General features: G+C 31.1%; 1 protein-coding gene across 1 annotated transcript in view; it reads right to left on the minus strand.

Annotated features, from left to right (window-relative positions):
* Positions 1-309: 309 nt before the first annotated feature.
* Positions 310-27803, minus strand: part of LOC129234612 (short-chain specific acyl-CoA dehydrogenase, mitochondrial-like) — a 34006-nt gene continuing 6512 nt past the window's right edge. The window contains exons 2-11 of the mRNA XM_054868642.1: positions 24131-24297; positions 21754-21903; positions 20847-20958; positions 17959-18074; positions 15940-16146; positions 11456-11512; positions 8799-8879; positions 5775-5870; positions 2092-2148; positions 310-554 (exon numbers count right to left, since the gene is read on the minus strand). Coding sequence (XP_054724617.1) covers positions 402-554; positions 2092-2148; positions 5775-5870; positions 8799-8879; positions 11456-11512; positions 15940-16146; positions 17959-18074; positions 20847-20958; positions 21754-21903; positions 24131-24297 — 1196 coding nt within the window. The 3' untranslated portion in view covers positions 310-401. The remainder of the gene's footprint in view (positions 555-2091; positions 2149-5774; positions 5871-8798; positions 8880-11455; positions 11513-15939; positions 16147-17958; positions 18075-20846; positions 20959-21753; positions 21904-24130; positions 24298-27803) is intronic.

Raw genomic sequence — 27803 nt, forward strand, 5'->3', positions numbered from 1 at the left:
ATGGGTACAAGCTAATTGGCGAGAAAATTCATTTGATCTTTTTATGTTCCAATTTTAAGAAAATTTTACCAAGCAAATTATCACAATGCGGACGAATAAATTATAGAATTATCATAATGTGGAACCGTAACATGGGCAAGCAAATAAAAATAGCAAATTGGCAAGAAATTCATCATCCATTATTTGTAAATATACAAGCGAACCAAGTGACCTTTCAATTTTCTACTATGGGAAAAGTCGTGCGGGTACTAGTGTTATATAAAGGATTTGAATCAGCAGACTTTTTCAAAGAACGAGATAAAATTATAAATAAAATGCTTTATTTCTGTTAAAAATAGACTATTATTTTTATAAATTACAAAAATAACGTAGGATATTAATAAAGATGTCAGTTAGTATGCTCAAAGACCATATTCTTTGATTAGGTTACCGGCGATCACCAACTTCTGAATTTCAGAAGTTCCTTCATAAATTTCTGTAATGCGAGCATCTCGATAATGACGTTCAGCAGGCATGTCGGATATGTATCCCATACCACCTAAGATTTGAATTGCCTAAAAGATGAACATGAATTGTTACAAATTGTACTGATTTTACAAGAAAGACATTTGAATACTAAAAACAAGGGGAACAAATTAATTTCAGATAAATAGACAAAATCCTCTTTACAACACTTGCAGCATTATATCAACTAATCATCAATAGGAACATTGTTGTTGTCACAGAAGGAAATAAAGGATAAGTTGCATTAGTTATTATTAACTAAATACCTAAACACAGCGGAACCTCGATAACTCAACACACCAAGGGAACATGAAAACATGACGACTTAAGCAGATGTCAACTTACTGAGGTTCCATAATTTTAATTCCTAATGAGTTTCTCTTACATTCACAATGCTTAACATTCACATTAAAGAATTAATTCTATTATTATTTTTTTTTTTTGAAGAGTACATATTAAAATCACCAATATTATTTCAGTTCCTCATAAAGAATAAATCCATAATTTTTGAAAAGAGATGAAAGTTTCTTGTGTGGTCTGTTAGAGATAAATCTGCTCACACTTGTTTGAAAAATATGTCATGACACTTTCTTTCTCTAGAGGACTCCCTTGTGTACCCTTCCTAATCCTACCCTTTTAGAATTGCCCTAACAACACAGAGTTTGGTGACTGACTCCCTTGGATAAAAAATAGAATTGTCTAAAAGAGCTTTCCGGAAAAGTATTGACTGACCACAAAACCACAGAGTAAAATTCTGAGAAAAGGTCAATATGCAAGAATGTTGATAGCAAAAATTGGACTAGAATGGATGTCGACTTATAAGGGTTCCTGCAAATGTGCATCAAGTTAGAGAGATTTTCATTCATTGAAATTAGCACTGGGCCAACCATAAGAAAGGTAAATGTTGAGTTAACGAGTAGTTGAGTTTTTCGCATGTTGAGTTTACCGAAGTTTCACTGCATACAAATTTTTGAAAACTATAGCAAATTTGCTCTAAATATGACCAATATTGTTACGGCTCAAAGTCATTTCAATGTTTGTTTTTAGGATTTGATACAATGGGCCGGAGTTTAGGGTAAAACTTTTCAAGCAAATAAAAAAAAATATCAAATAATATAAACCAATTAATAAACTTAACCTAATAAAAAAAAACGAATTGTGACAACATTGCAAACACAGCCACATTGAAAATTGGCAGCATTTGCACAGAGAAGGAAAAAAAATCAAGACATCAAGAAAGAGTATTGATGTTCAGCAAAACAACTAAGCATTTGGGTTTGCACTAATTCATATGCAGAAGCATAGCTATTGTACTTGTGATGCAAGGAAATTTAGATATTGTTTGAAAATACATCAGTAATTTCAACTTTATATAATGCAAATACAAACATAGATGTTATTACTTTTATCTACAATATTTGAGAAGTTAAATATGTATTAATTTAAAAGCAATATATTTTTTGTGGGGGCATTTTTTGAACCATTCTAAAATAAAATCTTTCAACAATTCTGTATATCACAAGAATAATATATTCGTATGTATATCACAAGTTAAGATAACAATAATCATAACAGTAGACAACTTACTTGATGAGAAACAAAAGTAGCTGCTTCAGATGCTGCTAATTTGGCCATTGCAGCTTCCTGCAAAATATTGATGGTACATAAATTGATGGTATAATTTTAGAAAGCAGAATTATTTAAATAATTTCTTGTCCATAAAAGTTGCTGTTAAATTACACACTAAAACAGATCCTCAAAACTTAAAATCATTTACAATAAAAGTATATACCAAAATGTACTGAAAGAATTAAGTTTTAAATTCAATATCTCAAACATTAAGTGCTGTTTACTCTTTGAATGCCAAGCAAATATGTATGAATAAATACATATACTACAAAGGTTTCTTTTAGACTTTTTATACCTAAATGACTTGAGCGAGCATGATCAATTGTATCTTTTTGATTTTAGTTTACTTTTTGACACCATTGGAAAAAGCGACAGATTTTACTCCTGAATACGTAAGTATTCAGTGGGTCCATGATTCGTCTTTATCATTTTAATTTCTTAAAAGTATTTTAATTTCTGTCGTGATTGTTTGGAAGGGAAATTTCACATGATGTTTTTTTTTTCATTTATTTAAGCCTGATTGTTGAATATACGTCGCTTGACACAATTTTCATCATCAAGGTAGACTGGGCAAAGCCGAGCAATGCAACTAGTATTTATTAAGAGGACAAATTTTTGTCGCCATGGTTACAAATCATTTGTGTTCATTCAAGGCTTAACTTAAGCAGATTTTTTTTTAAGGGAATGGTGCAAAATTGATTCCCCCCCCCCCCAGGGAAAACAACATAGATGAACTTAAAAAGCAAAACTCCATCTAAACACAACACAATCTAAATTACTAATTCCTGTTATTTAAGGTTAGTAAGAAGTAAAAATACGTAATGTTATACATATGCTTTTTCTTTCCCTTCTTTTAGCAAAATGAATTTTTGTAAATGATGAAAAGAGGAAGAGGCAGGTTGTTACACATTTTCAGCGAGTTTGCTTGGGAAAAGTCAAAGAAAACCAATGAGACAGAGAGAGAGACATGGTGTTAAAAACAGAACTTAAGCACTCTAGCTTCAGTCACGAATAGTGTTAGCATGGGAGCTACAAATTTCGAATTCTGAAGACTACAAGTAGTTGTATAACAGGGTTGTCCAACTAACGGCCCGCGGGCCGCATGTGGCCCGCCAACTTCTTATTCAGCATATTACTTTTTTTTGACATTTTATGCTATCAAGAAGCATTCGAGACTACCATTCTTGATCAAGCCGGGGTCCCCAAAGTTACCTCTTAATCGCTCTTTTACTCCTTTCATTGTAATGGGAGAAAAAAGTAAAGGACATCTACAGGTCAAGCAGTCCTACCCTGCACACTAGAGCTCAAGCGAATTCCTAGAGATAGTATTGCATAGCGTTGGCGGGGGGGGGGGAGACAGGGAGGGAAGATTGAAACATTTCAGATAAGCAAAACCTGCCAGGAATCAGTTACAAATAAAGACCCCCCCCCCCACACACACACACACTGACTCTACGGCCTTTTTTCATTTCCAAAAAGAAATTGAGAATTTGCTCTCGTCACTTTGTCGTTGGGAGCACATATTTATGCGAAGTGCTTTTTCGATGATGAACTTTATCGAGAATCGTCACAGGAGCTCTCTGACAGTTCATTGTTAGACCTTCTTCTGCTGGCAATGACAAACATCGATGTTGACACTCCTGCTCTTGTAAAAAAGGCGGATCGACCTCAGTTTTCCCATTAAAATTTAAGCAAATTGTTTTTTATAACCCTTTTGTTTCATTGTTTTATAATTAATAATTCAACTATTAATTGTTGTTGTATAAGAGGTAAGAGGTTATTGTACAACTTTTTTAAACTGCGGCCCGCCAGGTGATAAGTGAGAGGAATTCTGGCCCGTGGGCTCTTTGCAGTTGGACAACCCTGTTGTATAACAATGAAAAAAGAATCAAACTTAACTACTATCCATTTTTAGTAATCAACAGGGCATACATTTTGCGAAGCAGAAAAGTTGAAGTTTGAATTTTATAACTGCTTTTTAATGCTATTTTTTGATAAAATTCTTTGACTAATCAAAGAATGAATATTATGAGCAAACAACATATTTTAAACGACACTACATTCCGTTCTACATTAAAAAGTAAATAATTACAAAATTTTGCTTCATTGAATCAGTTGCTTTATTGAATTAAAGTAGCAAACATTAAAATAACTTCCAACTTTTAAAATAATTAAAAAATTGACAAGATGCAAAAGGACTGATATCTCAAAAACTGCCTGCAATTTTTGGCGCAGCTCGAGCTCAATTCTGGCAAGTTGCCAAAAGATTTTCATGAAATGAGTCATAAATTGAAAATTCAATTCAGTGGAAACTTAAATAAGTCAATTCCGACAATGCACTCAATTCGACACTGATTTTTCTCAAAAAAAAAAAAAACAACCTTCATTTGAATTTTGACGTTTTAATTCAATAAGTTTTTTACAACTATGAATTGTGATAGGATCCAACTTGTTGGGTTTCTTGTTTCTACAAATGGCTTAATGGATGACAATGTTGTTGGGTTTTTTTAAAACCCAACAGCATTTTAACGTATTTCAAGGTTTCTAAACACTTGAAAATGAAACATTGTTTTTAAGCAGTTTTTAAAGTTCTTTCAAGGCAGGCCAAACAAAAACTAAAAACTAAACTCAGTGATGCAACAGCCCATGGGGGGCCAAGGCCTACAGTGCCTACATCAGTTTGGAAGAACAGGGGCTCTGGGGTGCAAGGCTGGTTAGGTGGTCAACCAAACACAGAACCTCCAGGATTTAGTTCCCAAGTGCACTTGATACTCATTTTATCAAGCCACTGATGGGAAGAAAGGCTGGGTCAACTGTGCCTTACATAAGAATTAAAATCAGGTCTGTGGCATGGAAGGGCAAAGCCTTACCACTGAGCCATTAAGAATCATGATAGCTAAACTGCCACTCTTCAAACTGTGCTGCTGAAAGCTATTACGGCCTACAAGAACAATTAGATACTAGTTACATAAACTTTCAACATTCTTGAAACATTAAGGATACTAAATTACAGGAGGTACCATTATCTGAGTCATTAGCCTTATGTAGCTATTACAGGTGAGTTTTGCAGCTGTTATGCAAATAAAATTTAAGAATTCTATACAGTAATATACAGTTTCTCAATAGAACAGTCTTGCCTTTTAAAAGCATTATTAAAATACAGTTCTCAGTTTATCAAACAGTTTTGAAAAAAAAAAATAAAAAGAGATTTGCTTTTGGATTATTTATAAATGATAGTGCTCATCTCATCTGTAGCTGGCAAAACTTGAATGATGACTTAGAACAGATAGTGCTAGCTCAAATTCTGATTATCTAAAACAGATTAATATTTAAGTTTTAACGAATTTCACAGTTAGATACTAAGATTTCAAACATCCAATAATTGACATCACTCTAAACATGCAGTCTTTGGTTTCACAGAGCAAAATCTCACGACTATTTTCAAAACTCAACAGCTGAACTACCATTATGTTTTATCTATTTCCTCAGCAATGAGACAGAACAACCATTATGCAAAATATCAACAAAAAGAAAAATGATGCTTTAATTTCTCTATCAATAATAATTGATCAGTAATATTTTCTGTTAGTTTTTACAGCTAAGTACATAAAATTGTTGCAACATGATCATAATGCACTCACTTTTGTATATTTTTGCCCAGCATCTTTCAAAGTAGCTGCTTTCCACGTTAACAATCGGGCTGCTTCAATTTTTGATTCCATTTCTGCTAGTTTTATCTGCAGACAAAATGTAAAAATAATTATGGAAAAAAATATTCGTTTTCATGGAAGTCAAATACGAGTGATTAATGATTTCAAGAAATATCTTAAATAGATAAGATAATTTGACACAGTAAAAGAGTTTGGAGATACACCTGAAAATATCCATTTGCAACCTGCCAATAAAACTTCACAGTTTTATGAGCAAATAAAACCCCCAACTTATCATTAATCACTTTTACATCAATAATAGTTTACTTTTCACACATAGGATACCAGTCTACCAACACATAAGAAAATGCCTTCTTTGTTTCCCCCTTTACTATCAATTTGCACTTTTAGAAGGTAAAGATTTTCCATGTGTACCAAATGTCACAAAAAGGTATATAAAAATAAAAATGATAAGTCTTATATCGTTAAAAAGAAATTCTTGAGCCTTACACTTTTACTTTTGAAATATAATAAGGTTGAGAAAGGGCAAAATAATTTTTTTTAAAGCAAATATTTTCTGGTTTTTTTCTTTTTTTAGACAGTTTACGATGAAAAATGATAGAGTATTCTTGTAAGTTATATTGTAAAAATTAAAACTAACTGATATTGTTGAAACTTTGTTTTCAGGATTTCAACTTAAAAAATCAGAAAGGAAAAATTCCATACATTTTAAGAAATACGTTTAAAAAAGTCAAGTGGGGTGGAATGGGTATAATATTAGGCTAAATGACATAGGCTGTGGAATTAACATTTTTTCTCGTTAAAAGTTTTTCTCTGAAGTAAGCTGTTCATTTTATCTAAAGTTTTATATTCTGAAATCCTTGTAACGAAGTTGCTTAAGGTTGCACTAAATCTGGTTGGATGGAAGACACAATCTTTGAAAAATGGTACAAAATTTTTGTAAGGCATCTGAAAAGACGTGCAAACCATCAGACATATTATCGGGGCGGCATTTCAGCATTTCATTCGGGGGGGGGTCGAGTTTATTAATAAAGAGTTTTTTAAATATATACCTTAGTATGGTACAAAACACATATTAGCTAACAGCAAGTAATTGTGATATGGTTGGAGATTGCATAGTTAAAGAGCCCCCAGAAAAGATATTTGTTGATGTGAGATCAATTTTTGAAAAATAGTATGTATTTTTAAAGAGTATCTATGAAGCATACTATGCTTGAGCAGCTGAAATGTGTTTCTAGCAGAAGAAAGTGATGAACGCTTATTAAATAGACACACTTAAAATATGAGCTTAAATGTAAAATACCAAGGCATTTTCTTGTGAAAATCATGCAGCCACACCACTGCACGGGCCTCTCATAACCATCGTTACACAGAGCACACAAGATAGACACGTATATTTACCCTATATGAGGAAATGAAGTCTTTAGTTAAAATTAACCATGATTCTTCATGTTTTTCTGTTCTTAAAAGACTGGTAAAGGCTTGATGAATTTCTAATAATTTAAAAAACGGAAAACACTTGCTCATGTCTGAAAATGTGTCGAGTTTCATCAACCATTACGAAGAACCAGCAAGATTGGTTTTCTTGAGCATTGATTTGCGATTCACTTAAATTGAATTTGCTCATTTTCATCATTCCTCTCAAAAAATTTGGGGGTGCGACCGCCCCCTCTCGAAACCTCTATTTGCCGCCCCTGCATATTATGAAACTAAAAAGCATGCTATCAATAGAGAAATTATCATTTGCCTACCACCCATGGGTGCCCATATGCAAAACTTTGAGGGGCTCAGATAATTTCTCCATGGTTTAGCAGGATATTTTCCCCAAGGAAACCGATGTCAGTACAGATTAGAGTTATTAAAATTTGACATTTTTAATAACTTATTCATTAATGGCTGGAGAAAAAATGTTTTTACATTTTAGCAAAGAAAAAAGTACTAAAAGCAAGAAAGTTCCAATTTCAAAGGGGTGGGGGCTTGAGCTCCCACTAACCCCCCTATATGGGCGCCCTTGCTACCACCTAATACGAATCGCGCCCTGCAACCACTAGACAAAGCCAGAGCTGACTGAATAAATTGAAAACCAGTCTGATCAAACTTCCATTCTACTAAGCTTATGTACAATAGCTACAGGAGATTGGGTGCTAGTTATAAAAAATACATTGCTACTAACATTGCTAAGAATTTTAAAAAGTATTTTATTGCTCAAGTTGTAGAATTTTTAGATACTGTAAAAAAGTCTTTGTTGGGAGACTTTTTCACCTTCCCCAATAACGCAAAAATGGAGATTGAAGTGAAACTTTTAATTGAAGTGAAATTACAAATTATATTGTTCAATAGATTTTTACCCTATCTTTTTGTGAAAAAATAATAAATAAATTCATGTTTTCACTCTGAAATTTAATTAAAAATAATACTACCCTTTTCACCCCACCCCATGGGGTGGAATGGGTATAAAATCAGAATTTGAAATAATAGCTTTTTAACTACTAAACAATAAAATTATTTCTGCAATTTTAACTATGGATATGCAAAATGTATTGTTGGAATGTAACAACTCAGTCATGGTTTTTTAATTGTTGGACATCAGATTTGAATAGTTAGACAATCATTTCAAAATTATCAATTTTTATACCCATTCCACCCCACCTCATGTATCAAATATTCAATTTTAAAGGCAATATCAGATAAGGAAGGCAATAAAAGTTTCCTTAATGAGCATTTAATTTTATTACTTTAACAAACCGAGTATTATTTGTATACTGTACATAACTTATTGTAAAATTTCTCTGTATTTTACAACATTATTTTTTTCAAAAAAGTGCACATTTCAAAAATCAATACTTTTTCATAGAAACTTGTAATGCACAGGAATGGGTAACTGGGCCAAAAAAAAAAACTTTTTAAGACACTTGATAATGCATATCATTTACCACTAAGGAAATAGTCATTTAGAAAATTTTCATAAACAGCTTGAAAAGCAACTTGCTGTACCTGAATCGCTTGCAACTTGAGTATTGAAGCACCAAAAGCTTGTCTTTGAGCAGCATAGTTAACAGCACAATCGAGAGCAGCCTAAAGCATAAACAGAAGAAAAAAAGCATGTTAGCTAAAATATAACTCACTCATCAGTTTTGTGCAAATGTTAATGATTTTGACAATAAAGAATAGAAATAAAGATACAGTCGAACCTCGTTACCACAACACCTTTCAGACTGTCAACAAAGTGTCGTCATAGCCGAGAGCGACGTCATAACCGGAATAGTTTAAAAAATTCATAATCAAACATTGGTTAACCATAAAATTAGATTTAATGAAGAAATTAATACTGTTTATATTTTTTTAATTAGAATTTCCTATTGTAAATTTTAATTATTAGTGAATATAACAAAAATTATTCAAAAAAAGAAAAGAAAAGAAAAACCCTTCACTTATTATTATTATTATTTTTTTTTTCAATTCTACAATACTTTCTAATAAAATGTTTGATAAATTTTTGAATAATATTTGTCACACTCCTTTTTTCACGAAATTACCAGCAAGAAAGAAACCAATTCAAAACCCTTTTCACTTTTGTCCACAATTTGATTAGATTTTGATGGCTAAGCCCCACCTTTCAAAGGTGAAAAAACCCTTTCTAGTCCTTTTATCCACTTTAAGAGTTGTGTCACCCTTTTCAATCTAATGAGGAATTCCTTATCTCCTTTTCTCTTATGGGAGAAGCTTGTTGTGACCACCTACAGCGTAACGTAGCTATGGTCTTTTTCTTCTCTTCCTGTTTTCCTCGTCCATTATTGCAATCCACCAGCTTTGAATTCGTTTCTATTGTGCCTCTTGTCAAAGTCTGAAACCTGTACCTTTCAGAAGTTATCTACTCGCCCCCACCATTCTCGAGGTGTCATGCCTGGTCAAATCTCTTGTCAGAGTCCGAAGTTCCTACAACAAACATTTCCAGATGTCTTCATTATTTTAATGAACATTTTTCAATTGCAAAGAAATATTTGATCCAGTCAGCACAGTTCGAAGCGTCGTCGTAACCGGAGTTGCACGAAAAAAACTGCTGTAAAATCCGGAGTCACTTAACATTAAAATTATATGGCATAAGTTCGGAACTTTGAAAAAGTGACGTGACATCCGAAGTGTCGTGAAATCCGAGTGTCGCGATTACAGGGTTTGACTGTAGATAATTTGACAAGAAATAAAGGTGATCAGTGTTAATGCAAACAGAACACATAATTTTTTTTTTCTTTTAAGAAATTCATATTTGGTTTGAAAGTGCTTAAAACGAACTGCTTTAGATAGAGTTTTATTGCACTAACTTAAAACTTGTGAGACATAAATACTCTAAGCAATAACGTTTTACTACATAATATTGAAAATTGATAAACAAGACTTAAAAGCATTGCAAAATCGTTTTACTCCATCAAACAAACACTAATGTGTGCTGTAGAAAATATAGAAAAAATACAAGTCTTTGTACTGCAAATTATTAGGATTAAGAAGTTTGAAAAAATCAGTTTGTAAATATTAGAAAAGCATTAGTGAAACATTTATCATAACTATCACCTCTTGAGCTAAAATTTAACCCAATTGTGTATAGTTTTTTCCCCATGTCTCCATGCCAGTCAATTTGACTTATATTCCTTTTTTTTTCTTTTTTGAGAAATAATTCTAATATATTTTCTGCTCATTTTTGAACAAAATGTAGGTTTTTACTTTCAGGTAATAACAGAGTACTAATCGCTAACTGAAAAAAATCTACAGATAAACCTTTAGCAATCAATGCCAATTTATTGAAGATTTAAAAAAAAAATCTTTTATTCTTTCCTTCTTTTTATAAAATTTTTACTGAAAAGGGGTTAAAAAGTCTTCGATGTTCACAGATTAGCATAAACGATTTGAGTGGTTTCTGAAGAAGTAACAGTAAAACTTTCAGCAACACTGCATTGAAACAAACAAAATAAAATACATAGTGAAATTCTAATAAATGGTAAAAGCTATTATTAATGAACACATTTCTTGCTAATAATTTCAATGAAATGGATTTTCAATAACCAGAACTTTGTAGAACTTGACAAAGTAAAAAAAAGAAGTACTTAATAAAGTCCATCAATTTTACTTTTAATTATTTCAATACAATGTACTTTCAACAACCGAAGTTCCATGAGTTGAATATTTATTTAAATAAAATATAGATTAAACATTCATTTAAGTTTTCGTTCCAGATTGATTGACTTCAGTATTTAATTTTTTCTGCAAAGCAAAGTTCACATCTTTTTAACATTTTTTTAAAGTAAAATTTTTGCTTTGATTTTCAAACAAACAACTATTTTTGCCTAACCTGTTTCAAAGAATTGTTGATCCAAGCAGGCATGTTCTTGCTAATAAAGCATACATTCGTTTGTCGAAAATGTATCAACTTTTTGACATTGACTTCAGAACAATGCTTTGAATGATAATACTTCGCAGCTCATTTAATATGCCTGTCTTTCTGATGCATGAGAGTCCATTTTGGAGGAATCCATAAAATTACTATATTTTAAAATGCCTTATTTTACAAACAAAAGATAAAAAAATAGAATTTTAAATAATAGACATTCAAGGCTGTGTGTTATACTCCTCATCTGAAGTTAAAATTTCATCAATAATACCTGCGCAATACCAAGAGCTTGACCTGCAATTCCAATTCTTCCAGCATCCAAGCTCATCTATAATATTAAAAATGTTAACACAATATGAAAATACAACCAAGAATATATTTCAAATGTTAATTTTGTAAATATAAATAACAGGATGCAGTAGCGGTGATTCGGAGGGGGGGGGCTTTATCGTTAATTCACTTATTTTATTTTCAAATTTAGAAACCAAAACTAAAAATTGTAAAAAAGGCAGGAATGTCAAAATTTTCAGAACATAATGGGGTCGTTTCCAAAATTTTAAAAGTATTTTTTTCTGAAAGAGCATGCTTAAAAACATGGGATCTAACCATTTTTTAAATAATTTGTTTAAGTTTAATATTTAAAAAAAATTACTTAAATCGGTGCAGTTTCATTGTTTATGTTTCTGCCCGATGACATCACAAATGATGAAATGCTATTCAGTGTTGCCATTCACAGACCAAAATATTAAATTTGCATCTTTACTTCCATGTATTGGCAACAATATGGTTGATAGCAAGCGTAGAGCGCAATATTTGATTTGCTTGTTGATTATCATAATGTGGAACCATGGTAGAAAGATGCACCAAAATGCATCATTTGTGACATCATCAAGATCACGCCTTGTTTGAAAAATCGGACATTTAAAACAATTAATTTAAAAACAATTGTTGGGAAAATGAAAAGACTTTCTGGGTCTATGTTATTTTTTCTGCTCATTCTATCCATTTCAGTGACTAAAAGTAGTACTTTTGACTAAAGGAAACAACCCCATTACTTGTTTTACTCTGTATATCTGTTAATAAAACAGTATTTAACACAAGCAATAACTTTTAGTTTATGTAATCAATTGTTTTACTTAAACAAAAGCCACTTGTTTGATGAAATTATTACCAGGTGTTTGTGACACCTCAAAATGCTTCAGGGTAACTAATGTAGGTGTAATTCATATCTAAATGTTTCTTCAGGGAAAGTTATTGAGTAGAAAATTCATCAAAGTCTTAAGAAAAACGTGATTTAAGTTGATAGACAAACCTCAATTTCCACTTATCTGCTTCAATACAGTCGACTCCCGATACAACGCGATTCAACTTACGCGGAATGGCTATAACGCGAATTTTTCACGAGCAGTGAATTTTGGAGCTAAAGCAAATTTCTCGCTCACAACACGAAAATATTTGAAAGGAATTGTGGTGCTAAATGTCTGCTTTGTTACTGACTACTAAGTATTGACTTCATGAATGCACTTAAATCCTTTTAGCATCACTGACTGACTGACTGACTGCACAAGTTCTCACACACCGCACTAGTCAAAACATCAGTTTGTTAGTGAAGATGAAAAAAAAAGCAAAAGGTTGCGATGAACAACTAAAAGTGGATCGAAGTTTTACTATGAAGCGCGCAGATTTGTGTCTAAGCAAAATGCAAAGAGTATGAATTGGGACGCTGCTATTATATTGTGGATTGTAGAGACCCTGAAAGAGGGGGTCTAACCATAATGTAACCATAATGGAAATGTTATAACAGTAAATGCCAAGCGACTCTATTTAAAAATATATTAGAATAACGATCTGATATACTTATAAATGTAACTATAATTGTATCTACTGTAAAGTAGTATTATAGTACAGCACTTTTATTATAGTGTTGCTACATACTGTACAAACCGTATCGTTTTATTGTATGTCGTCGCATTCATCATTGATTTTGTGCATCACACCAGTATTCTATGTTGAATAATGCAGCTTTTTAAAAAATACAGAAAAAAATCAGCTCTTAATGTAAAAAATGGTAATATATAGTTAATAAATGGTCTTAAAAAAGTTTGAAAGGTACAAAAGTGTCTAAAATAATTGGGTATGTTAATAAAAAATCATATACAATGCAATTTTCTACAACGCGAAATTCCGACTTACGCGCAGATTCTTGGAACGCATTCCTCGCGCAAGTCGGGATTCGACTGTACTCTCAAAACTAGCTGTATCAAAACTTTGAACGTTTTGTCCTTATCTTTTTTATTTTTTGCTGCTGCTAAAAGTACCACTGCTTTCTGTTGTCTTTTTGTTTTTTCTTTTTGCCCCCCCCCCCAATTAGCCCCAATCTCCCGCTCTGACAGGATGAATTACAAAGCTATACGAAAAATAAAAATGAATTCAAATATTCAATCTTGTATGTAAGAGTTAAACATAACTACAGATATATGGGTCATCATTCTCCTGCAATGTGGAATTTTGCAATCCTGAATTTTTAATTTTTGAACTATTTATGAAGGATGCAGTTTGGCATTTTTTTGAAAGACAAATATGTGTCTTGGTAAAACTACAATAGTTCATTAAACATGTACATTTATTATGCAGATAATGAAGCTTTAGCTTGTAAAACGGACAAAAGGTGTCATTACCATCCCATGTTAAAAAATCATGTAGAAATTCCAAAAAAATATGTTTTTAGTGGTTTTAAGGTTTACAATTAAGTGCCAGCAATAGCCAGACAGAAAATAAAGAACAAATACATCATTTTAAGTCTTTTAGTAAATTAAAAATAATTTTGAGATTCTTTTTTTTATAATAAAATATACTGATTGCATTACATCATTCATTTTAACTCGTTCAAATAGTCTTATAACCTAAAGTAAATATGTTTTCGAAAATACAAATGGAACTAACTATTTAAAATAAATTGATTAAAAAAAATGAACAATAATAGTTTGAGGACAAGCAATTCTGTAGCAAGGACAGTAATGACTCTGGAAGGATGGTAATGATCATGGCAGGTTGGAAATGACGTATACATGTATAAAATAACTTTAAGTAAAGATACAGTAAAATTAGTGTAAAAATGTTTTTTTCAAAACGGAATACTATGACGTCATTATTTATGTGTTTATTTTGCATTAAATACAGATGCTGTGAGTTTCTCTACCGAATTATGTTCCTCTTTTGCTACACAAAAATATCTATGAGAAATGAGTATAGGAATAAAGGAGAATCTTTAATAACACAATAAAGAGTGCTCTGTGGCTATCTGGTGCTTGTCCTCTTCTGTGGACCAACAAAATTATATATATATATATATTATATATATATATATATATATTTTTTTTTTTTTTTTGATCTGGACATAAAGTCAGCGACACCTGCACATTAAGGTCTGAATTAATCATCCTACGACAAATTACATTTAAAACCAATCAATTTTAAACATAATGTACTTTACGAAATGATAGTTAACTGGGAACCATTGACCATCAAAAACAACAGCAACAAGTACTTATTATATAAGATAATTTTAAAAAAGTAAGTTTAAGAAAATTATGCATCTAAAATATTAAAAACAATTCAATGTACTAATTTTTGGAGGTAAAAATGCATATAATTAAAAAAACAAAGCAAATAATTTTATTCTATCCTCAGTCTGTCATTACCGACCAAATCTTTATGCTTTGTGCTGGATGGTAATGATATTTCACTTTATTTTACCTGTCATGAACTAAACTGTAGCTACCATTCTAAAAATTTTGCACACTTTGATCAAAGGTTCATCTAATGTAAGCAAATAAAAAACAAAAATACACAATAATGTTTAAAATAACTATTAATAGGTATGGATGGTAATGACAGCAATAAAATTTTTTTTACTTAATTTGATAGCTACACATCTAAGCAAGATGCATGAAGATTTCCACACAGTAAATTTTTGCTTTTCAAACCAACTTAAGGTGGCTGCTACTAAAACTGAATACTGTTTGGGTTAATAGTACTACCAAGTAGTTATGAAAAAGTGTAAAAACTGTTGGATGATAATGATGCAAAATGTCAGGGACAAATTAAAACTGTTTCACTACAATTTCAAAATTGCAATCAAACAAAAAAGAAACTTTGTTTTGAATTTGATTATGTGAGGCAATTATGAAGAAATTTTTTCAAGGCATTTTTTAGTTTGATTTGCGGTATAGTTAGATTACAAAAGACAAACATGGAGTCGAGGGACAGTGGATGGTAATGACTTTTTAATATATCTTTTTAGTCTCAACAAAAATAGGTTTTGTCTATCACTGTTAAATCTATGTTTAATTTTGTTTGGTAAATGGTAACAAATAAATAGAATTTTTAAAAAAAAAATTAAAAAGGTTTATGAGGTTGCAGCGAACATGGGACGAAAAATTCCACATTTCTAGAGAATGACCCATATAACTAGGCCTTTTTTTTAAATATACAAAAAGACTCCCTAATATTTTTGAAAGAATGCAATTTATTTTGGAGGGGAAGAAATATACGGAAACAGTATAGACCACAATAGTGATGAATTTCATAATGAAACTAGCTTTTTACGCGCAGGGATTTGTACTATTTCAATTTTCAAAATATGTTTAACCCTTGAATTTCAAATAATTTGCAAAACATTATTGACTGAAAAATAAAAATTATAGAAAAGGAAAAGTGTTTTTAATTTCAGGGAATGATTTGAATGAGCCTCACCATAGCAATTTTGAACCCTTCTCCTTGTTGTCCCAGAAGATTTTCTTTTGGAATACGACAATCTTCAAAGATGAGGTTACAAGTTGAAGAGCCACGAATTCCCAATTTGTCCTCCTTCTTGCCCAGAGTTAATCCAGCAGTAGGCTTAGGCACTATAAAGCAACTTATTCCTTTGTGCTTCTTAGATTTATCTGTAGTAGCAAACACCTAAGGAATTAAAGTACAACTAAAGTACTGTGATAAAAACATTTTTTTCTCATTCAAATAAAAGTTGACTCTTTAATTGTTTTACAAATCAAAGAGGAGGTTATGAATATAGTAAAAAGTATTTTATTATTGCAGCAAGATTTGCAAAGCCACAATTACTTCAATGTTTACATTTTGCTTGATAGTGATTTTTTTTCTTTTCTTTTCAAATATTAGAAAAGCATACCAGATGTAGAGCATATTATTGTAATCATGACTAAAAACTTTTATTTTCATTTTTTAGTTAACATGTATTTTGGACAAAGCAAGTTCTTTTCTTTTACTGAATTCCATCATTTTGAGTGTTCATGACTAGAGGACAATTTCAATTTAACAATACTTGATTTAAGGATTTTCTTAGTTAATGATAAATGCCACTGTTTGAATTTTATTAGCTGTGCTGCACACTAACTTTATTTTACAACTGCATTTAATAGTCCCTTGACAATCATTAAAACTAGAGTCCCTACATAGAAGCTATGCTTCAGAGTCACGCAATAGGAGCTAATACGCCAAGCTAAGCATACACAAAAACAAATATAAAAGCAAAATTTGAAATAGTGGACTGTGTTTACAGTGGTATAATTAAGTGCTAATGACAAAACGAGTGCATAAATGTTGTATATCACCTAAATAAGCAAGTTGTATTAAGATATTAAGCAGAAAATAAATGCAAACAGTATAGATGCTTCACTATCGGAACACAAGAACTAAGATTTAAAAATCGCGAAAAGGATTTTTCCAGAAAAAATTGCACATACATAAACATCCATATATTGATAACTAAAAGCAAAAGAGTCGTTTATTCCTGTATTTTATTGGATTCTGCGTATATTTGATAGCTTTTCGGACGCTCCAAGTCTACAGGAGGAAAATCTTTATTGCCTATGGGGGTAAACTGGAGGCTTCGACTAATGAGAGGAGGGTCGCGTATTACACAACTCTGAAGCGTAGCTTCTATATAGGGACTCTTAAAACTAGGCTGCACTATACATTTTGATTTAAACATTAAAAATGTTTTTTTTTTTCCTTAAATCATTAGTCAGATTTGCAACATATATTATAAGATAGCAGGCATGTGTTCAAAAGTAGCATTTTTCAATGCTTTTATTACTATATTTCAGGTACAACATTCTTCTAAACTTTAGAAAGATTTTTTTTTTGTTGTTGTTAAACTTTATTTCAATTATATGTCAGAAATTAAGAGTTAATATAATTTGATAGGTCTATGAAGGAATATGACCTGTAATTTAATATATCGTAAGCAAAAAAATTCCGCTATATTCGCATCCCTGACTGCAGCCCAGTGAAAAAACTTGAGCAGGAAGTTCTGTTTGTTAAGAACATTTAGTCAGTCCCCAAGTAAGTAGACATCTACCACTTAGTACAGTTTTTACCCGTGATGTTATTGAAAATGGCAGTTACTTGAACACAGAAATATTCATATCTAATTTAATACTAGATGAATTTGTATAAATATTGAATATTCATGATATGATTATAATTTGTAAAGTAAACATAAATGCGTTTTCTTGCATTCAAAAAAATGTTCAAAGGTCACTAAGTCCACTAAGTAACAAACCCTTGTGATTAATTTTTGAAAAAATATAATATGGTTAAACTTAATTTTAACAAAAATAGCAATAATATCAATAATAAGTGAAACATAATTTAATTGTAAACTATTTCAGAACAAAGCATTCACATCAAAAATAATTTTAAATAAAAACAATTTAAAAGGGAAATAAATAAATATAGGTAAAATTAATTTACCACAGATGCATCTGCCTCATAACCACTGGTGATCCAAGACTTTGTGCCATTTAGTACCCAAGAATCTCCATCTAAATTAGCTACTGTTGATGCTGCACCTGCATCACTTCCATTACCTAAACAGAAAATGCATTTGAAACATTATATATACACAGTAGAATCATGCTAATACAAATCCCAATCACTGGAAATTTCGATTAATTCTAACCAAATTTGTCTTCCTAAGTTCAAATTGAAAAGATCACCTAAAAGGGTTTTAATGTACTTAAAACAAAAAGACTTTTTTTTTATAGTGTACATTTTAGCACACACTGAAGTAACTAGTTCAAGGATTACATTTATATTTTATAAACATATTATTTTTCATTACATTTACATTGGATTTAGAATCTGTAAGGGTGAAGAAGTCAGATATGTCTGACTATATGATGTTACTCTAGACGGGAAAGAAATATCATGCTCAATGCCTCATAAATATAAGGTCTGCTGATGTCTCCTCTATGTATTGCGGTTCTAGCTAGATTTCTGAGTTCTTTGCAGCTTCAAAATGGAAAAAAAGAACATTTTGTCGCTCATCTGCTTCTTTTGATTCACTCAGTCATCATGTAGCTAATTCTGAACTGCAGGGATGACTATTTCATCTCTACATAATAGTGATGCAACGAATATTCGGTTGAGGCCGAAACTTAGTTTACTATACAGCATTAGCCAAATACTATGCAAAAAATATTTTATTTCCATGCATTAAAAGTTTTATAAAACCTTATTTGTGCTTATCATATTTAATGAGCAGTTTGATTGAAATCTTACCATTTTTAAGGTTATTCATGAATGAATAGTGATTAAAAATGTCTGTACAGCAAATGTTGAACATCTATTAACACATAAAATCTATCTATACACAACTTTCAGATTAAGTCAAAAAAAAAAATCTTTTTCTGTATTGGGAAGGTTGATACTTTTAATGAAACTAATTCTAATACAAAAAGAATTTAAATTATAGATAAAATAGAAGCAAAAATAAGCAAAGATTAGTTTTCTCACTCAGAACAAAATCGATAAAAATTGAATAGTTTGATATAAATGAATGTCCCTCCCCCCCCCCTGATCTTTTCATTTTTTCTAATTAAATATGACAATTCAAAATTTCAAAATTTAGAAATATTCATTAATATTATTATTTCCTACATAACAATGCATATTTTTACTTTTTTCTTTCAAATAAATGTTTCTATTAAAGATAGCAGTCAATTTCCCTTTATTTCACTTAGAGCTGAGGTTTCAGCAGTTAAAAGGCTTTACTTTGCCACTGGCTTGCAATTTGGCTAATATACTCTTTAAAATAATTTTATGTTTGAAAGAGTGGAATAATAATGCTAGAAATATTTTCCAACTCCGATATTTTTCCCAGGGTTATTAATTTTTATTTTACTTCTGTGTCCACTCGAATGTTGTTGAAGAAGAAAAATTTTAATCCGGTATCAAAAACAATTGCAGTGTATTATAGTGTTCATAGTCTGGAATTGATAAAATTTGAATAATCTCAGAAATCAAGTTTTTTCATAGAGAAATTTGGTTTGTTACTGCTAATTTTGTAAATGTCTATGCAATAGAAAATTATGTGGAGCAACTGCAGTGAATCACTTCATTTCTTAATTTAGTTGAGAAATTAAAATCTAGATTTAAAAAAAAAATATATTTCCGCAGCTAAAAGGTGATAAGTCATCCATTCCTCTTTCAACAAAGATTGCTTCCCTCAAAAAAGAATGAAATTATCAGCAAAGAAATTCTACTGCTTGTTAAAGATTCAGGTCAGGGAACAGTTATTGCAAGAGATTTTCTGCAATGAATGAATCAAGAAAAACTATGTTCAAAAATAAAACAGCATCTGAAAAAGGAAATAATACAGATAGCTCTTAAAAGAAAAAATGAATGAATTCGATGCTGCACTAGCAATTGCACATTAGTTGAATGCATGAGGCACAGTGATGGCAATGCCATCACACAAGAAATGTTAAGTTATAAAACACAATGCATTTCATTTAAAATTGCATTACTTTAATACTCAGAGTTTCATAAAAAGTAGAAATAACAGGTATTTATCAGATGTCCAGCATTCATTCAAATAGTCCAGGGGTCCAATCCCTTTGCTGAATGATGTCTAAACTAGGAAAATGTCTGGATTTAAATATTAATAGTTGTATGCATGATAACTGCATCACCATATGGACAGAGTAGATGCCTTATATTGTAACCATGCTGGGAATATTAGCAAGTTTCATATTCCTTGCATTACCATGATAAAAATACTTAATGCATGACTAAATAATTACTACTTTAATATTGTTTTCATTTCCTGTACTGTTTCGGTCAATAGATTTCTCATAATTTGGTACCAGTGGCAGAGCAAGAGGAGTCAAGTGAAATAATCTGCTGAAAAATCTCCTTTTCCTTGGAAACTAAAGCAATAATTATAAACAAATGCACTTGCGGAAAAATTCTGCTTTTTATTAAAAGTTAAGAATGATAATAAGACAATTCCTACTACCAGTCGAAAACATAGTAACAGTTGAAATTGCAGAAATAGCAATATGAATTGCAGACACATGTTTCAGAGTTACAAGGTACCCCCCCTTTTCAATGCAAAAGAATGAACCTGGGCATGAAAGTCTATCCAAAAAGAAGGGTGTTTGGAAAAAGAAGGTAAACATTTTGTTAATAATATTTGTTATTCTAAAATTTTAAACTCATTCAGATAGGCATTTAAAAAAATATTTTTTTTTTCCTAACACCAAACAAAAAACTAAATTTTGGCTCACTCAAAATTTTAAAGTGAACAATTCACTTGGTTTTTAAAATATTTCTTAACTTAAAGGGAAAACATATACCTGGTTCACTTAAAGCAAAGCAACCAATTCTATCTCCATTAACAAAAGGATTTAGATATTTCTTCTTCTGCTCTTCAGTTCCAAATTTCTGTATGGCACCTAAATATAAGGACTACAAAAAAAAAAAGAGAGAGAGAAAGAGAGAGTTATTATTTCAAACCCACTACCAAAAGCAACTGATATAAAACTTTTATCTAAGTAAATCAAGTAGCAGAAACTTTTTTGCAGTCTGCTAAGAAGTTTCTAGCAGTTTTAAAAATCAAAAAAGTGTTTGTTACAGTTAAAGTTACATGAGTTTAGCCATAAAATTTATCATGAAGAACAGAAGCAAATGTTAAAAAATAAAATATTACACTTAAAAATTCCAAATTTAACTTCAGACAGCAAGTTTCAAAATAAAAGGGAAAACTTAGGTTGATATTTTTTATTTGTAGCATGTAAAAAGTTCAATCAAAAATCCAAAATTTTTTATGCAAATTTGATGCATTAGAATTTTTAATGGCTAAATGAAACATGGTTAAAATATTCCCAAGATGGAATCTTCGATTCAAGCAGTTTTGAAAACCATTTGCAGAGTTTTATTTATGCATTTATTTGTTTTGAAGCATTTTTTTTCTACAATGAATTTGAATTTTACATTTATAATGCACAAATTATGCTCTTAGATTAAAAATTGAATTCCTTACTTTTTTGCCCCATTTTCTCTTAAATGCAAAACATACAGACTTTCTAAAGAATCTAGAATTCTATTTCTACCTATTCTGGCTGTTTTCCCTACTAGGTATAGCATGTAATAGTATGAAAAATAAAATTTTCTTTTAACTTAAAAAAAAGTATTTCAATTCATAATTGTTAAGTTTGCAAATAATTGTAATAAAACACATTATCAGTTAAATACATAACTTACATTATTAACACTCATGATTACACCACAGGAGGCACATCCTCGGCTAATTTCCTCCATAGCAATGGCATATGCTAAATAGTCCAATCCAGCGCCCCCTGCATTTTCTGGCACAGTGACTGCTAGCAGACCTAATTCCCCAAGCTTTTTGATCTAAAAATGATTTATACAAATTATCTGTGTACACTATATATGAAGGATGCAGGAGGAAACCCCATTAGTCAAAAAAGTTAATTTTGAGAAAAATGCATTTCAGTGTTTTCCATTTTGTGGAGGTCCCTAGTACCACATATTTTCAGACATATTACAGCTGACTAACAGGACTTTTCTCTTGTACCCTTCATAACATTATACATACAGTATGACTCTGATTTACCGATCGTCAAGGGACTAGAAAAAGTTATCAAGGTTCAGCGACCGACCGCCGGAAGCTGCGAGGAGAAGCCAAGTTCAACGAACTGCTATCATTCTACCGCCATTTGGCAACGAAGAAAAAAAGCAAACCCAAGATTAAACATGGGAAGAAAATGATTTTTAGTCGGTACATTTCTGAGATGTGATTGCTATCAATTGCTATGTACTTGTGAAAGAGTGGGCATGTTCAGATTTTACAAGCTTTAATTTTAACCTTTTTACTGGTGTTTTAGAATTGAGAATGTTTTAATAAATTGTTTCATTTTACCTTGCTGTTTTATATTCATAGTGCAACAAAGGGACTAGAAAAAGTTATCTTAAATCAAGGAACATAGATATTCAATGCAGTTAAATCCGAAGCAGTGAAATTTATCATTAAATTGAGGAAATCGTTAAATTGGGTATCGTTAAATCATACATATATAGAGATCAAAATAGTTTTAATGATAACACAGATCGAGCAATTATGCAGAAAATAAAACAAAACCTTGATACTTGGACTTATTAGCCATTCACTAATCTCAAACATAAGAAAGTCCCAGTGTTTATCTAACCACCAATAAAAGAAAAAACATATCGGGCTAAAGGCTCTAATTATCTCATTTGCAAGCACAAGGGGGTTGTCCACTTTCTTCCATGACAAAAGACAAAACCTTGGAAGGTCCCAAAATTATAGTTCAATAGAAAATTACAACAAATTCAATTTTAATTCATAAGCTTAAAATAAAGAAAAATGTATAAAATGTACAGAAATAGAAATGTAGCCTTTAACACCCACAGTCATTATTTGCTATCTAGTATTTTGCTTAGGTAGTTTACACCTTCAGACTAGCTTAGTCTGTAGCATATGCATCAGCACTCTTTTCCATTGTAAGGGACCTGTAGGAATTGTTTGCATATTGAATTTCGGTTTCATGTTAAAGAAAGTCAACATATTCTCAGAAACTTCACTTACTTTTAGTTTATTGAACATTTCTCACAAGTACTAAGAATTGCTCAGTTTACACAGGGACCATAGAACGATCGAAACATTTAGTTACACAAAAACACTTCTACTGAAAGAATTATGGAAAACTCAATGTCCCTGCATGAACTAAAGCGCCCTCTAATCAGTGGACTGTATGGAATACAATTCTAAACAGGATCTTTTACAGATGTGTCTTAACTTAATGTTATAAAATTTCAAAATTGGGCCCTGAATACAAGAAAATTTATATTATGATGAGTTGAATGTTCTGTCCCACCATTGGGATAAATGTTTAAAAAAATTTCATTTTAACAAACTGTTGGTTTCTCAAAAATTGGGAGAGGAGTTCATGTTAGCTCTAAATTTTGTTACTCGTAAAAAACTTGCGTAATAGTCATTTCGTGTATGTCAAATCACGATTTAGCGTCAGCCCGCTGTACATTAAACAATCTTCACAAAAAATGTATACACAGCAGTCAAAAATCACAGATACATTTGAAAAGAACTACCTTTGCACTAACTGTATCACATTACAGACATCATTAATAGAAAAAACTATAGTTTATTTATTGGACACATCAGGACGCTATCGGGCGCACTTGATTTTTTCAGCAAAGGTTTTAAATGTAAATCCAATCTAGTTTCATATATATATATTTTTTTTTTACCGATTTGTCCATCTTCTGAATTTGACTTGCAAGACCCAATGTCTCATGGCAAATAATATGACAACTGTTTTGAGCAAAACAAGATGCAACTCTTATGCAGGGGATGTACTTTAAGCATTTTTTTGGCTTCCTACCTAACATGTGACTTATTAATGGGTATGACCTATAGTTACCTATGGATAACATGATTTATAGTTTTAACAAGTTACCATGGTACTATAGACTTTTAAGAAAAAAATTGTTTTCAAAATAAGTTAATAAAAATTCTGCACATTTCTGAATTTCACTTTTGAAATTTGTACTGTCATTTTAATGTTGTAAGAAATGTTACTTGTTCTTTTGGATATAAATGTTCTTTGTCAAATTTTGCAGCTACTGGTTGTAATTCTTTTTCAGCGAATTCTCGACAAGTTTTCTGTAGCATCTTGTGAGTCTCAGGTAAACTGTAACTGTTGGATATAGTTCGAAGAGCAGCATACTTTGAAGATCTTACGAGCCCTGTAGGAAAAAATTAATAAGTAATTCATAGAACAAATAAAAAGCAGTTTTGATATGTTTACAACACAACAGAATACTATTGACAAATAATTGCATCAGCCCAAAATTACATGCATTACTCAAGAGATTTCAATGCAGTTAATAACAACCTTAATCTGACTAATGAATAAAAATGTACATCATTAAATGCATACCACTTTAATTTAGCACCAGGGTTCAAAAATATCAAGATATTTTCGAAAATATCCGATATTTTGATATATATCAGATGGGGACTAATGTGATACACTCCCTTCCCCATGGGGTCTCTTTCCTGTTGGCGCCAAGAAAGTGTTGTCAAGAAAACTTTGTATGAGGACATATGTCAATGTGACAACATAGGGTCCAATTTGAAGAAACTGGCATTTTCTAATATTTCCTCATCAAAACACAACTACTGAATTTGATACCACACAAAATAAGCTTTCCGATGAGGTATATTGCACAAAAAAAACAAGATGCTATGCAGCGTGCAAACGCTTAACAAGTAAACAAGTTTGAAAAGACCTAAGATTGCCTTTACATTGCCAAACATAGGTTAGTTTCACCAGGGATGCCACGCTTAAAAGAATATTGCCTCATTGGCGAGAAAAGTATTTCAATTTTGTGCAAAAAATCAGATGTCGCAAATGGGGGGGAGGGATATATCACGTATGTAGTATGTACCAATTTAAAACTAAAAAATGCATTAGTTGGTACACAGTCATTAGACATTTTCTTTTTTTCTGACCAGCATTTAATATTTAATCAGGCACTTTTAATATGAAATAAAATTGGTACTTTAACTAACAATTTTATGGATATAAAATAAAAAGGTATTATATTGTTATATTAATGATGAATTAATGTATCACAAAAATATAGTACATAACTTTTTAACAATATTAGGGGAACTTGGGGAACCTTAACCACGTTCTCAGATAAACATTTTTGTAAATTTTATTTTGAAAATTTAAATATCATATGATAGCACATATTGAAGTACATTCTATTGGCAACAGGAATATGTATGCGATAATGTAAATAATACATTTTTTCTTTTATAAAAATAATATTTTTTAAAACTTAGGTTAGCGGGTCAAGCCTCTCTTACTAAGGGAAGGCTTGACCCATGGTATGGGAGGCCCCGGATAGTGATATATAATTGTAAAATAAGAAATAGAAAATATTTTTTATTAATTATGTAAATATTAAGTATACGTGTTTTATCATGATAATTGAACTTTCAGAAATTATTTTAAGATTCTGTATACATTAATATTTAGAATTGAATTTATGAATCATTGTTTTCTGGATAAATAAAACTAAATGATTGCTCACATCGTCGTAAGAAGGTGACTTCATACTCATCATTTAGTACCAATACTCGTGTAACTCGCCCAACAAAATAACACAAATCTCTTTTTGTTGCAAATTTTACAACAGCAGAGTCGTGAAAATCAAATTTATTATTTTCTACTATAAAATTTTCTATTTCTTCTTCAGTGCAGCTAAAAGGTGTGTAAGAGGTTGTATTTCTCTGTGCGAGTAGTAATAATTTATTCATAAAAAATTAATATTTATAAAAAAAATAATTATAACAGAGAAACTTTTTGAGAAAAATTAATCTAAATTTGCAAATTTTCCTCAAAAACCAGATTTTTTTTTTTTTTTTTTGGAATAAATCTAGAGAATCGGCATATGTAGGCGTAGCTTCATGTAATCACTTTGGGACAAATACAATTTGATAACAATAACTGAAAAGAATCCAGGAGACACAAAATAATGATTTTTTTCCAATTAAGGTGCATTTATTTTGGCAACCTCAAATTAAAACCACAATAACTCAACTGAACGCAGTTTTAAATTACAAATTATTAAATTAACAGAATGGAAATATCTGAATTATAAAAGTTAAAGCTAAATTATGCAATTTTTAATCACATAGTAATAGGTGAAGTAAAATATGACCGTTTTCCCTGACATTCGTAAACCAGTTTCAAAGCACATTCAGCTTTTCTATATTTTACAGCATGGTTTTGCTTGTTGTTTAAATTTTAACTTAACTTCGTTTTGTTTTCAATCTCGACAGAATTCTTTAATAGATTACAAAGTAATGGCAACAATGGAGGTCCTACATCAATGCCTGCAACATGTCCAGCGACTGAATTTTTTTAGGCGTATAAGAAAGTTTTCTTAGGGGGAGTCTGGTCACTGGGGGCAAAATTTCTATAGCTTCATTCCTAGAAAAAATTTGAACTGCTATTGAAAATTATAAAATGCTACACAGAAAGTTAGCCTCTTCAAGGTTTGCCCATGTATTTCTGTTAATTGAGGAACAAAAACGGGAAAAAAATTGAAAGTTTATGAAAAAGTGATAACAATAAACGAAGATGCTGATTACAATACCCGATTTTTTTAACGTGTGTTAACATACAAATGTTCCGGGACTTCGTGATTCTGATAACATTAAGCGAATGAAAACATTAACTGTGATCACAATCAGCTGGAATCTGGGCAAACTTTTTTTGTGGAATCATTTCAATAGCTAAGGCATTTCGCATTTTTTTCAACTGTCGCTGTTTTTGAAGCTAAAGACTACGCAATACTGTTTCTCGGTTTTCACCATGTAACCAAATATCGCCATTTCTTTAATATTTCTTTCTTTAAATTTGTTAACACGTAAAATAATTCGCCAACTAATTCGCAAATTCATAAACAGCGCAAAAACTTCCATTACTTTGTCTTTTCACACAATTTCAAACAATTGCCAAATTTTTACTGTTTATTGGAAACAGTTCGGGTAGCATCATTGTTGACCCTATTTTGGGACGATTTCTACGGTAAGAAGTTACACATTATACAATAATTTAGATTGTCGGTGTAGCGCTGGATATTATGTATTTGATGGAGATCGGGATTATAAGGGAACTGTTTCACTTTATTTAAGAATAGTTGACCTCACTCGAATTGGATTCTTTGGGAATTACCCAAACTGACTTCTTTAGAACTCCTGAACATTTTCGTGATTTATTTTTTGTGATTTTTGGGTTTCTTCTCAGTTTTGCAAACATTTCATTTACTCCCCTTTCCCTCTAATTTTCAGTTTTAATCATACCTTTTGATACATTTAAGGGGGCAGGCAATTTGAAATGTCGGTGAAACTAGACACAAACAATGTTTTGATAACTATTTGACCTCTGCCTGTAATGACCATTAATTTGAATCAATTGAAAAAAAACTACATCAACGTGAGTGAAGCCGCGGGCAAAAGCTAGTAAAGAATATTTTTTCTAATGTCATAAGAATTTAAACGACGTCTAAAAAAAATTATTGAAAAAAGAAATTCGTATTTCTATTTAGAGATCGTTAAATTATGTTTCCAAAAGAAAGAAGAGGAAAAAAAATTCTAAAATAATAAAAGCGGGGGAAAAAAAAATTGCTAGCACAGGTGATAAACTCGCCAAAACTGGTGCAGCTGACGATAA

This window comes from Uloborus diversus, chromosome 1 (genome assembly GCF_026930045.1).
Source record: "Uloborus diversus isolate 005 chromosome 1, Udiv.v.3.1, whole genome shotgun sequence".
NCBI classification, from domain to species: domain Eukaryota; kingdom Metazoa; phylum Arthropoda; class Arachnida; order Araneae; family Uloboridae; genus Uloborus; species Uloborus diversus.